Source organism: Centroberyx gerrardi, chromosome 4 (assembly GCF_048128805.1).
Source record: "Centroberyx gerrardi isolate f3 chromosome 4, fCenGer3.hap1.cur.20231027, whole genome shotgun sequence".
Taxonomy (NCBI): Eukaryota; Metazoa; Chordata; class Actinopteri; order Beryciformes; family Berycidae; genus Centroberyx; species Centroberyx gerrardi.
The window spans coordinates 26,955,003-26,972,927 of NC_136000.1; the positions used below are offsets into that span (position 1 = coordinate 26,955,003).

Here is a 17,925-nt window from a genome sequence, read left to right on the forward strand (position 1 = left end):
ACAGCAGTACAGCAGACACACACACTTGCACACACACACACACACACATCTTGAAGCACAGGTTTAATCAGGCATCGTTGAAAGGGAAAATGCCATTAGATTTTGAAGTGGATAATTTCACATCCTTGCCTCCATTCATTTCTTCGTTTTTTCTTTTTAAAACTGGCCTTTCATGCCCACTGCATGTGCTTTTATGTGAAATTACAACATTTAAACTAGACTCATTCGTCAGGGATAATTGCACAAAGAACCATTAGCAGTCTTCCAACACCGAGGTGCTTCTCTTCTTCTTTGTCTAATGTTATTTTTGATCCTTAAGAACAGGCTTCATTAAAAAAAAAGGGTATAATCGTAATTTAATTATCTGTCATTATGGGGGGGCAACATGCAGGTTGTCTGGGGTTCAGTTATGCTACATGCTGTTGTAAACAAATCATTTAAATAAGAAATAGGTTCAACAAACAGGACAGTTATGGACACTGTAGGCACAATGATGAAGTGTCTGTTGTTTTTCCTGTCAGTTTAGATAAACCAAGCACAGTCAAGTTCAAAAGTTTACTAGGACATTCCTACACCTGAATTTACACTTGAGTGAATTCAGCAGGTGTAAACTACGTTACTTCAAATGGAATGCATTGAAATTTATGATTACCTGCTTAAAATTTTATTTAGTAACATATTTCACTGGGTTGCTCACAAACATAATTTGATTGCTCTCAGTTACTTTTGGGTTACTTTACCTTCAGAATCTTAAGAATATGCAGGTTAATAAACCTTTATGTCCATTTTTAAGCTTTAATTTCAATAAAGTTCTTATCATCATCTTCGCCCAAGATCAAATGTTATTTCAAGATGTGTAAAGTTATGTTTCTGTCTATAAGCTCAGAACCTGACAGCCTTTTTGCTCAAATAAGTTTTGAGCACTCTTACAAGTAAACAAGTATATGTAACATGATTGCTGTATGTTTTATTGTAACCGTTATGGATTACAGTCACTGTGTCCTGTAATCCCATTACATGTCATCCCAAACTAACAAACATTGCAACATTATCTGATTTTAGTATAACACTTATCTGTAGTTTAGGTCATATCTCAAACTCATTTGATTATTTGATACTGTCAGACTATCTTGGGGATAAAATGGCTTTATGCTCATAGGCTGCAATGCAGATTTAAACCTGAAGAGGCGGCGGTGGCGCTGTTCAGAGCGACAGCCGCTGAGCTGCAGTCAGCACCACCGAGCACAGCGCTGCTGTCTTCTTCTGCGCTTCGTCTACGGCTCACTCACAACAAACCAAACGTAGCGGCTCTTTGACACATTTTCCAAATTCTTAATACAGTCGGAAACCTGGAGAAATGTGGTAGGTTATACTTGTGTACCTTAAAGAATAAACGAAGCCGAACGTTTCCGAGTAACCGGCGGTGCAAGCTAGCGAACATTAGCCGAGTTACCAAGCTCGTCAGAAACTCAACTGGACGCGCTAGCTTCATCAGCTGAACTTGGGAGATCCAGAAAGCTCACAGGAGAGCGGGTTAGTTGGCTTTCTAAAGCAACAAGTGAGTAACCGGCTTAAATGTATGGCGCTAAAATTACCTTGGTAGTTTAATGTTGACTAATGTTAGCTATCGATATACGTGTTAGACCAGGCGTTCAGACTTGCGACTTGGCCTCTGACCTGCCCAGACCCAGTGATATAAACAGACCAGACCAACCATCCCCTGTTAAAACAAGAGGACTTGAACATTTGGTGAATTGGTTAATGTCACTGTTTATTCTTTGGTATCCCTCTGTTTCCACATGAAGCTCCCAAATGAAGCCTATACACTCCTTTCTGTCATCCCAGCTCAAATAATGAATCTGTACCCCAAATGTGTCATATGTGTGTTACTCTCCCCCACTATCCTCAAACGCAGGCTACAGGGATTTAAGCATCCATTTATACATTTATTTACCTTTTTATTGAAGCACCAGCCCAGCTAAATAGTCTGCTTGAGCCCTAACTGACTGACTTTGCTTCACTGTTTCTCTCTCTCCCCTCTCACCAAAACAAAGGTGACAGAACTGGGCTTGTGATGTAGTCCTACCACCATATTCACCACCGATCTCACTACCTACTGAAGAGGTGGTTCGGTCCATCCTCTCATCAGAGCCATGGATGAGGACACCCCGACCCTGAAGCCCAGACGCATCCAGAATCAGAACGTGGTCCACCGCCTCGAGCGGCGCAGGATCTGCTCGGGCCGGGCCGGGGCCCACTGGTACCGGGTGCGCTGCTTCCACCAGAACCTGTTCCCCAACTTCACCGTGGTCAACGTGGAGAAGCCGCCCTGCTTCCTCAGGAAGTTCTCGCCAGATGGACGCTGCTTCATCGCCTTCTCTTCCGACCAGACCTCTCTGGAGGTAAGAGCAGAGAATTGTTGGGTTCATGCTGCATTTTTTCCCCTTAGACAGAACACACCGTGGAATAATAGGAAAGCTGGGAGAGATGGAGGGGATAATATGCAACAAAGGCAATGCTCCAGCTTTAAACAACAACATTGTAAATATTTGGTATATACTACCTTCCAAAACCCAACCAGCCAGAGGGTTATGAATGGGAAGCTGCCACACATACCCTTACATGGTATAGACCTTTGCCTGCTGAGCCACCAGGACACACTCCGCAGTTTTTGTGTCTCATTTTGCGCTCAGACCACTAGCAATCATGCTAACATACCATCTACTACATACTGTCCAGCGGCTGATTTGATTGCAAGCTGTTGCAGCTGTAGGTGGGATGTGCAGCAGCACTTGGAAGAGATTAGCTGTTGATTTGATGATGGCATCAAACAAAATTTCAGCTGCAGCCAACTTTACTGTGCTAACCAACCAGGAAACAAGGCGACCGGGATCACCATTGGTCAACCTTTCTGTAGTTGTAGAAAATGAATGGACTAATCCACTAGCAACAATGTCTAACCATGCGTACACACTATCAGCAACTTAAGCAACTTGTCCCCAGAACTCCATTCATTTTCTCAGGGATGCAAACAACTCGCTTTTCGGCGAATGTCGCTTTTTTCACGTCAGTTTGGGTGACTTGTGTGAATCGTCCAGATCCGAAGATTTTTTTTTTTTTTTTGGGGGGGGGGGGGGGGGGGTATGGGTGACGGACGAATCTCCTTAACGATTCCTACAGTGTATTTCTGTCACGCTCATATGAGTGAACTGCAAAATTCTACTCAACTGTCAGGACCTGTTGCGATGACCTCACATTACGTCACTGGTTACGTGGTTGTTGCTGGACCGTGGCTGACACAGCGAGGGGGGTCCAAGGAGGTTCTGTATTAACGGGGGTCCGGCTGCAGACCCAAGGAGGTTCTACTGTCAGACCAATCTCCGCTGTCAGGCCAGCTCCACGCTCAGGTCTCTTCGTCAGTTATTTTGAACTCCCAGTTCCCTCTCAAGCTGAAGTTCCGTGAAACTCGCCACATTTCCAGGCTTGCCGCCGAAGCGCAATTATATTATTTCAAAATAAAAGCCGCGCGAGGCTGCCACAAAAAACACGGTTGTGCGTGGTGAAATCTCCCTAATTAATGATTTAGCAAAATGTTTAAGGGGACAGCGTAGTCTATTTCATGACTGTCTTATGATTTGGGGATAGTGCTAACCGGGAGAGATGAAATATCAGAACAATAGAAGTTGCAGGAGATATCTCCTCCTTTCCCTCCGTTTCTAGCTGATGTTTTCATTAATATTTTTTTTACTGCTTGTTTCATTCATTCATACGCTTAATTATTCACACGTACAAAAAAAAAATGCAAAAGCAGCCCATTAGACACCCAGGGCCACCAAAAAAACACTATCTGTGCAGCGTAAAAAGTTTAAAGTTTTATCCATATTATTGCATATAGCACAGGCCTTCGTCACATGGTTAGATATTACGCTGTCGCATTTTTTTTTCGACTTCGGGTAGCTCTCTCTTTTTTCACCATACATGTGTTTGCATCCCTGTTTTCTACAACTAGAGAAAGGTTGGTAGGAGGCAGTGGGTAAGATGTTGGGTCAAAGCATTGCAATAGTATACTTTATCCTAAGACCATAATTCACCTGAGGCGAAGAGATGAGAAAAAATGCTCAAGGCAAAAGAAAAACTCTAGTTAATTATTGAATGAGAGTCCAGGATGCATGTTCACACAGTTAGCCAGCTAACTCTACTAAAAAAAAAATATCAAGAAGCAACCTCTGAAATTATTGGTGATCATCTTGTTTTAGTGATCATTAGTGATCATCTTGTTTTAGTGATCATTAGTGATCATCTTGTTTGTAGGACATCCCATAGCCATACAAGCATAGTTTTCAGATTCAAATCCAAAACATCAAGATGTCAGCAAATCTTTTACAGTTTACAGTTCAGTTGTCTGGTCAACTGTACTCCTGCTTGCAGGAATATTCCCATGATGGACAGGTAGATTGCGAACACACTGCAGATTGCAGACACATATAATGAGGAATGTGTGCAGGAAATGAATATATGTGGGGAGAGCAGTGGGATTTTGTACATGAGATCAGGTGAAAATAAGTGTTGCTGCCACCTCTTCCTGTTCTCTAATGTAGATGTTCTCCCTGCAGATCTATGAGTACCAAGGCTGCCAGGCAGCCCAGGACCTGCTGAGAGGGCAGGAGGGGGAAACCCTTTCAACGGCCAACGACCAGCGCTCCCTCAACATCCGTGGCCGCCTGTTCGAGCGCTTCTTCTCCTTGCTCCATGTCACTAACGTGGCTTCCAACGGAGAACACTTAAACCGGGAGTGTAGCCTCTTCACAGACGACTGCCGCTACGTGATCGTTGGGTCGGCGGTGTACGTGCCTGAGGAGCCGCCGGCGTACTTCTTTGAGGTAATGACACCAGCACACTTCTCACTTCTCCTCTCATCTTCACCCTCGCTTTAACTCTAAACAGTACTCCCCATTCAAAAATAAGCAGTAATTTACTTACTTTAATAGACAAGTTATCCGGCTATCACTGCCCCTATCATCCAGATTTCTTCTCCCGCCAGGTGTACCGTAACAACGAGTCCGTGACTCCCAACCCTCGGTCTCCTCTAGAGGACTACTCCCTCCACATCATCGACCTCCACACAGGCCGGCTGTGCGACACCAGGTCCTTTAAGTGTGACAAGATCATCCTGTCCCACAACCAGGGCCTCTACCTCTACAGGAACATCCTGGCTGTGCTGTCCGTCCAGCAGCAGACCATTCACGTCTTTCAGGTGAAGACATTTTTCATTCTCTTCATTTTTCTAATACGAGGGTTTTCTAGCAGTTGGGGAGCCACAGCGGCTGAAGGAATGTAGAGAAACCTCTGGTCACACGTTACTTTATCTTCCCTCCTCTCTTTCTCCGTCGACCAGGTGACTCCAGAGGGGACGTTCCTGGACGTAAGGACCATCGGACGCTTCTGTTACGAGGACGACCTCCTGACGCTGTCGGCCGTCTACACGGAGGCTCAGGCCGAGGGCCAGCCCGGCTTCCCCCGCCTCTACACCGACAAAACCATCAACTCCCTCAAACACAGACTGCTGGTCTACCTGTGGAGGAGGGCTGAGCAGGACGGCAGCGCCACCGCCAAGAGGAGGTGTGCAATTTATTCTCAATCTGTTGTTTATTTGTTCACTTACTCGCTAATCTTATTCAGTGTTTCCCACAGGTGAGCGGCTGACTATAGCAGGGTGCAGGACTGCATTGTTGATGTTTCATTTAGCGAGCCCAGCATATTATATTTATTCAGGCAAAGTCTCTCAGTCTACTATAAGCTAAGCTAGCATTGCACTTGCTACCCCAGCATTAGCTGACTATTATATTGCCATCTTATCACTACTTCAGTGAAGTACAACATAGAGCTGATTACAAATAAGTTTCCTCCTCAACAAGTTATGTAAGCTGCGTTTCAAACTTTACTCAGCTTGTTGTTTTGCAGACACAGCAAATCTCAAAGGACCACCATCTGTTGATCAATACCATGTGCTGCATCATAGGCGCAATGAATTATGGTCATTGTAGTTCACTAACTGTCTTTCAGTGCTTGACAGCATTAAATGTTGTTTAGCATTAAATGTTGTTTAAATGTTGTTTAGCGTTGTCGTCAAGAAAATATTTACTGCAGTTTAGTTTGTTAAAGTTGATATTGCTATAAATAATCAGAGAATCGGTAGCTACTGACGTTATAATTGTAATACAGTACAATGTTATTGTACAGTTTATAGTTCATAATATAATGATATAGGGTTCTGTAGTGTAAGTGTGTATTTCATTTTGGTGGAATATTTACACATACCTCTATAAAAGCTCATAAATTGTCAACCACCAAAACTGGCTGCTCAGTCCACCAAGCACCACTTTCTTACTTTTATCTTTCTATCTCCTATCTTTTATCTTTACCCGGTCTAAAAAGCATTCCTTTGATGATATATTGATGGTGGAGATTCTTTTAATGATGAATAATATACTTCACCCAGCTCTTATATTTAATTTTTGTGACGTGGTGTTGTCAGATTCTTCCAGTTCTTCGACCAGCTGAAGAAGTTGAGGATGTGGAAGATGCAGCTGCTGGATGAGCATCACCTCTTCATTAAATACACCAGCGAAGACGTGGTCACGCTCAGAGTCACCGACCCCTCACAGGTAGGTAATACACACACATACACACACGCACACAGATCTCAGTGTAAATTCCTCCCTCTGTTCTCTTTTCCTTCCCTCTCTCCTGTCTTTTGTTGCTGGTGGTGTATAAAAAGGATGCCTTTGCAGGTCTCCAAGGACACAGTTTTTCCTGCAACGAGTTCAGATTCTGCACAGATCACGGCGATGACATATAGACCTAATTAATGATCAGTTTATTTGAACATCTTACTCCGTAGTTGATCAGCTGCCTTCATCTCTCCTATGGAGAATACAGTAATGTTACCAAACACAGCTTATAACATATTACATACATACAAACATGGAGGCACTGCTTATACAGCAATATGTTTTATTATGAAATGTCAAAGAATGTGTTGTCTTACCTTCATCAAAAGATTTAGCTATGTCTTATATCGCATATATTATATCAAGCTAATTGTCGAAGAGCTGAAGTGTGTTCTCCTGCTGGGTGACATCATCAAAACTGATATGCAGGATTATGGGAGTTGTGTGATTAATTGCAGCGAAGATGTGAAATTCCCAATAATACAGCTTTTATTTCCTTAGTTACTGCTCAACAGACAGGATTTGTACAAACAGACTTTTAATTTTTTTTTTTTTTTTTTTTTAACCACACCATAAAGAAATGTCCAGGTATAAAAGAATGAAGTGTCTGCCTGACTGGCCTGACTTTAGCTCTTGAAAACCATGTTGCCTTGCTGACTCTCTCTCCCTCCCTCCTTCTCTTCCCTCCTGTGTTTTCTCTCCCAGCCGTCCTTCTTCGTCGTGTACAACATGGTGTCCACAGAGGTGCTGGCCGTCTTCGAGAACACCTCCGACCAGCTGCTGGAGCTGTTCGAGAACTTCTGTGACCTGTTCAGAAATGCCACGCTGCACAGCCAGGCCGTCCAGTTCCCCTGCTCCGCGTCCTCCAACAACTACGCACGGCAGGTCCAGAGAAGGTACTGAGGGGGAGGAGGGGGACGGACGAGACAGAGGCTGCTCTATAGGTAGATAGATAGATAGATAGATAGATAGATAGATAGATAGATAGATAGATGCCAACTGGTACTTTTTGAGGTGAGATGGGTTGAGAATTGGTTTCTTGATAAGAGAAGTAACAATAGCTGACTTTAAGGCAGATGGTATGCACCCAAATGCCAGGGAGGAGTTGAGGATGGAAGTCAGGAAGGGAAGCAGATCAGCAGCGATCGTGTGGAGGAGGGGGGAGGAGTTCGACTTGCTGGTGGAAACAAGTTTTAGGACTTCATCCGGGTAGAGAGGAGAGACGTTAAGACAGTCCGTGTGGTTAGAGGAGTAGTGATTGAATTTGTCAGTTCGGCTTGTCAAAGTAGGTGACAAAATCCGTAGGGAGGGGGGGAAGACCAGAGGGAGGAGTAGACGGAGGTGAATGTAGGAGACAGGGGAAAATGGAGAGTAGTTTGCATCGGGTAGAAGCCTAGAATTGGATTTTAAAGTGGTGAAAGTGGTGAAAGATGACCAGGAGCCAAGTGGGGACAGGCAGGCAGGTCAAGATGGAGAGTCTATTGGAGAGGAAGGAGCGAGGGAGAGACCGCTGAGTCACTGAGTGTTGATAATGGGAGGTGAGACTAGGTTATCATGAAGAGGAGTAGCAGACAGGTTAGCAGAGATGGATCCGCTAGAGCAGTCATTCCCAAAGACTGGGTCGCGACCCACAGGTGAGTCGCAGGAGATTTTATTTGGGTCGCCAAATAAATTTGCAGAATTTCTTCCATAGTCTTTTATTTAAGATTTACATCTGCAGTACACCTTTTGAGCCACATGAGGGAGCTCGTTGGTATTTCTACCACACTCACGGTTTCCGCCAGATTCTGCAGCCAGCCACAAGAAATGGATGCTTGGCTAATAAAAAAGAAAGGCCCAGCTAAAGACCAGACTACAGCTTACATTAGCAAAACTACCGCCCGTGAGGGAAGCCAGCATGAGGATGGACGTGAGCTGACCCCTGCTACCGGTCACATTCGACCCGCTGATGGCGGCACAGATAGAAGGGTCGAGGGATCAGGTGAAGAGCCTCCTACTAAGAAGAGAAAATCAGGGGCAAGGCCATACAAAGACTATTTTTTGAAATATGGTTTTGTTAATTGTTCCAATCCAAACCAGGACGCACGACCCATGTCTGTTATATGCAGCGAAAAACTCGAAAAACTATTGTTCTGATAATTGTACTTATAACATTGAATTTAATATGAAAGGCTAGCGTACATTCTGTTTGTTTTACTGATGAGAGGAAAAAAACGAGAGCCTGTTAACTCTGCCTAAATGCATTTATTTGGTCTCTTTTATAAAGTTTTTTAATTTAACGTGTATATGTTTTCAATAACACGTGCATAAAACAAAGTTGTGATTTATCCAACGTTTATCTCTTCGAAATGGCTGGTTTACCTATTCAAGACAATATAAGGTGATGCGGAAATTGCAGTAAAAATGGTCAGGAACGTTCATTTATGCACAAATTCGCTCTTCTCACGATTTATAGATAAGGCCTATTGTGAATTGGGTCGCTATGGTTTGTCATTTTTAAAAAGTGGGTCCCCAGAAAAAAAGTTTGGGAAACACTGCGCTAGAGAACCAAGGATACTCTGATCAGGGTTTCCCGTAGTCATGGACTGTCTGGAATATCATGGAATTTTGAGAGATGTTTTCCAGGCGGGGAAAGTGAGGGAGTTTGATCAAAGAATTGTACATATGGGTCACTTTACAGGAATATACCAGAATGTATTTTACAACTTGTTTCACTCATTTGTTGCATTACATGATGGTTTTCAACCCAACTGTATTAGATTGTTTTTAGAACTTTTCTGAGCTGAAAAACAACAGTGGGAGCCCTGCCTGATTATTTCCTAATGAAGATCCCTGCTGCTGTTTAGCGATGTTGTGCTCACGCCCCTGTGTGTCTGCGCCTCAGATTCAAGGACACCATCGTGAACGCTAAGTACGGCGGCCACACCGAGGCGGTGCGTCGGCTGCTGGGTCAGCTGCCGATCAGCGCCCAGTCCTACAGCAGCAGCCCGTACCTAGACCTCTCCCTCTTCAGCTACGACGACAAGTGGGTGTCGGTGATGGAGAGGCCCAAGACCTGCGGGGACCACCCTATTAGGTACGGACTCCATTGGTGTGTGGGTGTGTCTGTGTGGAAGCGGGGAGCGGGGGACAAGTGAGTGTGAACGTGAGTGAGCATCTTGGTAAATAATGTAATAAAATCAAATGACCAATAATGGCTTACAAACAAACAGTATGCAAAACCTAAATCAAACAGTCTAATGTTGTAAAATGATATGATTTATCATAAAGGGGAACTAGGGAACTGGAAATGATTCCTGTACTTGCTAGCAAAACACTTCCTCAAGCTGTTTGAATTGTAGAGAAATGTGAAATGGAAGAAGCAGTCTTCAAATGCAGCTGCACTGAATAATTGCTACAGCAGGAGCAGTAACTTACGGGCCATCGGCTGACCTATAAAGGTTAACTACCACAGGCATTTCAGACATGTGCGGTTCAACAAGGACCTAATGAAAACCCTACAGTCTCTTAGTGACATTAGCACATGTAGATGGAGAGCATAAAGAATAGCAATATGGATCTCCATCAAAGAGCAGCCAAGGCATTCAGAAACCACCAACAGACTGGACTAAACATAGAATAGGAACTCTCTCTCTCTCTCTCTCTCTCTCTCTCTCTCTCTCTCTCTCTCTCTCTCTCTCTCTCTCTCTCTCTCTCTCTCTCTCTCTCTCTCTCTCTCTCTCTCTGACTCTCTCTCTGTCTCTCACACACACCAGGTTCTATGCGCGGGACTCGGGCCTGCTGAAGTTCAAGATCCAGGCGGGCCTGCTGGGTCGACCGGTGAACCACGCCGTGCGCCGCCTCGTCGCCTTCACTTTCCACCCCTTCGAGCCCTTCGCCATCTCCGTCCAGCGCACCAACGCCGAGTACGTGGTCAACTTCCACATGAGGCACGTCTGCGTGTGAGAGGAGTAAGCTTGCGTGTGTGTGTGTGTGTGTGTGTGTGTGTGTGTGTGTGAGAAAGGACAGTGACGACACAAAACGGCAAATGTTCTCCTGAGGGAAATCAGCGGTGACTATCCCTTTCCTCCGCTCGGCCCCCGGAGGAAACCGCCGCTCCTCTCCCTCCTTTCCCCTCCGTCAAACGGCGGTCGCTCCGGCTCCGCTCCTCCTCCCCCTCGGCGAGGAGGCAGCAGTTCCGCCTTTTCCTTTCCTCCCTTTCTCCTCCTCCTCTTGCCCCCTTCCTCCTCAGAACAAAGAGGGACCTGTGGGGAGGAGAGGCTAGCACAGGTGTAAATGGAGAGGTAGAGAAAGTGATTGATGTGAGATGGAGGTGGGAACTGTAGGTAGTTGGACCTCTTAGAAGGAACCAAAGATGATTTCTTTTTTTTCCCACTGCGCACTGAAAGCTGCATCATTCATATCAGAACTGCTTATCCAGTAGATGGGGGAGGGGGGTAATTTTATATTGTATTGTATTTTTTTTTTATACATTTTTACATATTGGATGTTTATATTTTATGTCAATAAAATCATCTAAATCTTGCTCACTTTGTTAAATTTTTGAGTATCCGTACTTTTCAAGCCTTTATACAGGTGAGTATGAGAGAACTGTGAGACTAGACAGGGAAAAGCATGGTGTGGCATGGCAGCAGTAGTAGACTGGGTGTTTCTGATCCTCTCCAGATGTGGATGCTGCCTTGTACATCTTTTGTTGTAGATACCGACCTTTGGGATAGCGCTACATATGACGGATAACATTTGTCCATATACTGTGTGTGTGCGTGTGTGCGTGTGTGTGTATGAGTGGGAAAGCCCTGGAGTAGAAAAACACTTTAAATTGCAAGCATTGTTTCATCTGGACAATGAAAACATTGTCTGATTTGTTGTTATACAGAAGATGCTGTTTTTTTTTCCATACCTGTGATTGCTCATCTCTTACTTCAGAATAAGAGCGGTGCAGATTGGATTACTCTTGACAATAGACAGTTTTAAAAAAGAGCCTTGCATTGCTTCGTGCCACGGCGCTTTATATTGAACCTGAAATGATGTTACCGCAAGTTTGCATTGCATACAGTAAGTGGGAAACTTTTGGCACAGTGTGGTGAGAGTGGGCAGGTAAATTGTTTCTTAAAATCTATAGCTGCAGGTGGGATAATGCTATACATAGTATAATGTTTCTATTCTATATCTCATCCAGTTGGTTCAGTTTATGGCGAGTAAAATCCTGGACATCTGGTTAGCTCAAGTGTGATATTAAACATGCAAACACACTCACTCATACAGATAGAAACAAATCTACAAATATGCAAATCGACTGACCCGCCCCACACACACACACAACTGCACCAACATAAATGCACAAATATGCAAAGTCCCTAATACATGAACAGGCACACATGTATAATGAAAACACACACAAATGCAAAAAAAAAAAAACATACACCCAAGCAGCTGCGCGGGGTCATAGTGGTGTGGAGAGCAGGTGCTGTGGGATTAACTGTTCTCCTAGCCTCTGGTTACATACACTACACTGGGCTGGACTGGGGAGGTGTGTGTGTGTGTGAGAGAGAGAGAAAGAGAGAGAGGGAGAGAGCAAGGGGGGTTGCGAGGCGGAGGGAAGAGGAAAAGCAGGTATTATGGGTGGAAAGATGGTGGAAAGATGAAAGACTTGGACAGGGAGAGAAATGGGCGGCGGGTTTCGTAACCGTCCCGCATTTGGATGCGGACGCCGCATTGTGCAGCCGTTTTGTTGGGAATATGCACTCTGCAGAATTCTATCTCGCAGATCAAGGCTGAAGGAGGCCGTGTTATGTCATGGTCATTATTTCCCTCATTTGTTTGTGTAGCCCGGTGTGCCACAACATGCTGCGTTAATCAACTAATTACAGGAAGCACACGCAGCAGGCGCAGACAGGCCTACATATAGAATGACACAATGTCCCCGTCTCTGCAGAGACGCTGTGGATGGAGGATGTACAGTGTCCTTGATGCTGATTCGATCACAATTATAGGGAAGTGAGTTAGGGTTTCCTCATGCATGTCTTCATTTGTTTTAAATCTACTCCTGACAATGACATCTTTCACACTCCAGCAGAAAACTTAATCTTTAACCTCCTCCAAAATCTATATGATGAGCTATTTTGTTTCCTTACTGTGTTTCCAGTGTTTTAAACCTAATGAAGCAACAGGACTCTTGTTAGTGTAAGCTGCTGTCGGCGATGTGGACGAACACGTGGGGAGAAATAAATTGTGTAAATGCTTTGCGGTACTTAGTGTACATAACAAATATGTCGTATGTCTCTTATTTCTATGTATCAGATAAACCTGGAGCTTTTTCCCTGACCTTGGTTGCTACGGAAACATAACCGCTCTCTGCTTGGTAACCCAGTCTCTTCTAATTGCTGTTGTCTTGGCAACGGTGCAACCAATGTAATCCAGAAAAGGCCACAATCCTAAGTGTTTCCTGTTGCAGCGCTCACTCACTCAGAGCAGACTCTAAACACACACACACACACACACATTTAAATCATTTAGGCAGCAGTAACCTCTATAAGAACAGTGGCACACATAATGTAATGTTTGGCTTCGTGCTCTTAGCTCATTAGAAGACAAACGCTGCAGCCATGAAGCTAAAGCACAAGCAGTCAGTCATGATTAGGTGAACAGCTAAATAAAGACAGCACTTTTGGAACAGCAATGTAATTACACATAAGATATTTCATCATATGTTGTCAAAAAATCTTCAAAAATGCAATAATAAGTGGAGGTTTACAACCCAGAAACATCACCAGATTGTTGATATCCTATTTTCAGATACTGTTATGTTTTCTTTTTTTTGAGTCTGTGGTTGAAGCAGAATAATTCAAGCTGTGTCTAGTTCCAAGGTTAAAAGACTACAAAACTAAAACACTGAAAACTTCGCTGTCTAAATGTTGTATTTTCTTCACATTACAAAAGTTAATTACGTGCTTACACCCACCAGCAGAGTTTACACAGATTTTTCCACAGGATATAAACAGCAATGCAAATGTCACAAATGCAGACAGACTCAACCAAAAAAAAAAAAAGTTGCACGCTTTTATTCCAATTATATTCTCCAAAGAACGGCAGGGCCTCATCACAGCGTTTTGCAAATGATTGGTGAAGGTGCACTCAGTTATGTCAAGGTACGATATGATAATGGTGACATATAGAGGAGAGATGGGAGGCAGGGGGTTATTTTGAATATTATTACATGATGGATGATGGTGAACTTCAGTGTCAGGTCTAATAATGTCTAATAATATAAATAAAAGGTTACCACAAAAGGAAACTGGACTAGGTACACTTTAAAAACATATTAATCGATTTCATTGCGTTCTGTATTCAACTGCTTTGTGGTTTGATGCTTCATGAATTGATTACTTGATTGTAGAATAATATATGGTGCTTGAAGCCTAAACACAACCCCACTCAGAGATGATATAGGCTTAACTGTCCCTTAAAACATTTTCCTCAAGAATCCAACTGATGTGATAGCTCAGAGAAAGCAGGAGCGCCGTACATCAGGAGAGAGGCGGTAATGATTCAGTGGACTATAAGCTGGAGGAGGTGGTGCAAACAGTTCTAGTTTAATGGGGCTTTAAAGCATAAGTCCGTCCATCTTCCTCCTGGACCCTATTTTTCCCACCATTTCCCATCATACCGATCGATTCTGACCAAACTGTCGTCAGTTGCTCCACTATAGACCTACTTAGGTGTTTTTGCCTGAGTGCGCATGCAGCTCTCCAAGACCGTCCTAACAGGCTGATGGACGCACCAACAATCAACCCCAAAAGCACCGAAATCATCTCTTTCAACACACTGATGCTCACTCTGTAATGAGCAGAGGTGTGACCAAGTCAACTTTGCTCAACTCCCAAGTGAGTCTCAAGTTTTGAGGCACAAGTCTCAAGTCAAGTCTCAAGTCTAAATGTAGAACAGCAAGTCAAGTCAGAACAAATGAAGAGTCCAGTATCAATTTAATATCTTAAAGAAAACTAAATATCTAGGACTTTTCAATGCAATATGGTTTTAATAGGATAAAAACTTGGTAAGAGCATCATGAGTTTGATTTCTATAATCAGTTTCAACTTCAATAAATTAAATCATTCCATACAAATTCAGAAAACAGAATTTAAATTCAGTCGTCTGCTGGAACAAATCTCATCACTTTCAATCTAAGTCATTTACACAAACACAAGATCTCAAGTCAAGACTTTAGAAACCAAAAGTCATCAAAGTACAAGTCAAAGTCGAGTCCCAAGTCACCAGAACCCAAGTCAAGCCAAGTCTCAAGTCTCCTCTTCATGCATCAAGTCAAGCAACAAGGAAGCGCTAAAGTAATGGCCAAGGCAGCAGAAAGGCGTGACTTAAAGCTGCAGTAGGTAACGTTTAAGGATTAACATTTGTTTAGAAGTGAAACAAATCAAAGTCTATCAGGATAATATGTCAGAACCACAGAGACAGCAGTCCCTCCATTCCTCTGCTATTCTCATTTCAAAGTGAAATGTGTGGCAACCCGTCCGGCCAATGAGGAGAAGTCTGAGGCAGGAGGCGGGACTCCGTCTTGTCAATCACTCCTCCTGTCACTCACTAGGAGGAGATTTGATGACGAGATTTCGGTCAGAATCGATCGGTATGATGATATATATAACAAAAACATCCATAATGTCCAGTGATGACTGAATGGGGGGGGGCAGGTTTGTGTTTTTATTCATCTGAAGATTGTTGGCGTATTTTCTCCTCGCTGTGTTCGTCACGTTCAACTCCATTCCACTTCCAATTGAAAAAATATTGCTCCCACGGCTCCATTTCAACGAGTGGACTGGTGAACTCACTGTCTCTTTACTGGGTGATTATGATTTTTTACGATGAGCGAATCACACACAAGGCACTGCAGTGGAAACACAGAACCGACACATGTACACTTTCAATATGTGAACTGAATGTACACAATATTAGAGTCGTTGTCCTCATATTGAGCTGCAGTCCCTTTGGCACAATCCACATCTCAGTTCTCCCAAAGCTTCAAAATCCTTCTCTAACTCTGCTTCTCTTTATTTCCATCTCCTCCTTTGTGATTGGCTGAGATTTAATAAGGGAAATCAATAAGGGATGATGGCTTCTACCTGGATTCACCTCATCAGTGGACTTCATGAAAAGAGGAAGCGTGCCTAATATTCAGTGTATGTACCTTCAGTTCAGACCAAAGCACACAATGGGAACTATTTTATTTCGCAGTAAGACCCACATCCTCCACCGTCGCCCCCCCTTCATACCCCCCCCCCCCCCCCTCCCCACACCTGTGATTGTATCGACCACGCTCGTATTGCTCCTCGCCGCAGCTGATTGACGCTCGCCACACAGTGTCAACATTTCATATTGTGTGGATTAGCAGTTTTAGCCGTCTGTGTGGCTGATGGAGAGCGGCGATGGAGGCTCATCCGCTCCACCCGCTCCCCGGCGGAAAACCAGGAAGCCACAACGCGCTCGCCGGGTAATGAGAGGAGGGAGCGGCTGGGCGGCCAGGCCGGGGGGAGGGGGGGAGGGAGGGAGGGAGGGAGGGAGAGGGCCTAAATATTGACAGCAAATATTTGATTGAGGGGTAGGAGTAAACCCTCAACCACACACACACCAAACCCCGACTCACTTTTATGTCTTATCAGGGTCTACAGCTGTCTTTGACTTGAGACAGAGAGGTGGATGCTTAATACACACACACACACACACACACACACATTCAGTCCTCGGGGCCTCCCCCATGCTGAGGCAAGTACACAGCTTGACTGTGGTAGATGATATTGTGTGTGTGTGTGTGTGTGAGTGTGTGTGTGCATATCATCTCTCACTGACTTCATATCTCTCTTAGACACACCCGGTTGGGTGCCGGCACGTGCAAGACACACACACACACACACACATACACACACTAATCCCCCTCCCCCCAACACACACATATGCATACCTGACTGAGCAGCGGTGGGGGGTTTCAGGTGGAAGTCCGCAGGGCGGCCTTCGCAGCATGCCCTGACTAAAAATACAGCACATTGGGAGGTCCTTTGCGAATAAACAAACACACCATAACATTAGCCATTCCTGCAGAACTAGATAAGAAAGGCAGACAGACGAGACTCAGTCTTAGACACAGAATATTATCGTTGTTGCGTGTTCAGTGTGGAAGAGTTCATGCGTGTCACACCTTGTTTGGCAAGGCCATGATCACATGATTCATCGCTTTTAAATGCATGACAGAGAAATTAAACGTTAAACTGTAGAGGGAATGACAGGATGGGTGTGCACAGAAAGTAAGTACACAAAACAAACATGGGCCTACACTGGCAATAGTTGAGCCTAAACACTGATATAAGGCCAGTTCTACCATTTCTACTTGAAGACAATAAGCAGGGAAGCTGGTCCCCGATCAGCGCTCGGGGCTGACTTTGCCCTCCAGCTCTTGTCACAGAGGAACTGTGCAGATTAGCAGCAACAGGTGATCAGAGTTCTCCACCTGCTGGATAAACACAAGAACTGCATTCTCCTTCTTAGCCTGCTTTCACACCATAAACCCTCTGTGAACTACAACTACCATCACCCCACTGTCTGTGAGCCTCTAAGGACTACAGTTCTGCTGAGGGCGAGTTTGTCTTCATCAGGAACATCATTGTAAAGCGGAGGAAACTTGGTCCACATTCACAACTGGGAGCTTCCCAGTCTGATCAGCCTGAATGGTAGCAGTCTTGGTCTCATACACAGTGATTGGATATGGGGTATTTGTTTTCATAAGTCATATTCTGGGATTCTTAGTCCCCAGTGTCCCAGGGTCCTAAAGTTTTGTCATGGGCCCAGGGGAAACGGACAGAGTGAAATGTCTTCCCTATGAGCTGATTTCTTCCTCTGTTTTGTTTCCTTGAAAGACAAAACAGTATTGTTCTTGGACTTTAACAATGTTTTGTTTTGTTTTTTCTCCAGAGATTGTATGCGTAAACAGGTTAGACATAACTGTTCATCAAATACTGCTGCCCTCATTAAAGCACTATTGGTGAGATTTTGGGCCTATAAGTCATGATAGAAAAAAAAGTGATTCAGACCAAGAACTCCCAAATGGGAAACCATGGTTTAATTTGTCTTGGCCAAAGGAATTTAGAATTTTTCTAGCCTATCAATAGCTCCAATAGCTCAGGCATCGTTATTC

General features: G+C 44.1%; 1 protein-coding gene across 1 annotated transcript; it reads left to right on the top strand.

Annotated features, from left to right (window-relative positions):
• Window positions 1–1,290: 1,290 nt before the first annotated feature.
• Window positions 1,291–11,256, top strand: det1 (DET1 partner of COP1 E3 ubiquitin ligase). Its single transcript, XM_071921643.2, has 9 exons — window positions 1,291–1,558; window positions 2,055–2,402; window positions 4,614–4,880; window positions 5,042–5,254; window positions 5,396–5,619; window positions 6,536–6,665; window positions 7,437–7,627; window positions 9,616–9,807; window positions 10,487–11,256. Exons 2-9 carry the CDS (start codon window positions 2,154–2,156, stop codon window positions 10,674–10,676), a joined length of 1,656 nt encoding a protein of 551 aa, XP_071777744.1. The 5' UTR covers window positions 1,291–1,558; window positions 2,055–2,153; the 3' UTR covers window positions 10,677–11,256.
• The last annotated feature ends 6,669 nt before the right edge of the window (window positions 11,257–17,925 follow it).

Excerpts from the sequence above, each read along its gene's own strand:
- det1 (XM_071921643.2), top strand. The coding sequence starts at position 2,154 with ATGGATGAGGACACCCCGACCCTGAAGCCCAGACGCATCCAGAATCAG. Across the intron at positions 6,666-7,436 it reads GAGTCACCGACCCCTCACAG|CCGTCCTTCTTCGTCGTGTA; the intron begins GTAGGTAATACA and ends TTTCTCTCCCAG. Across the intron at positions 9,808-10,486 it reads TGCGGGGACCACCCTATTAG|GTTCTATGCGCGGGACTCGG; the intron begins GTACGGACTCCA and ends CACACACACCAG.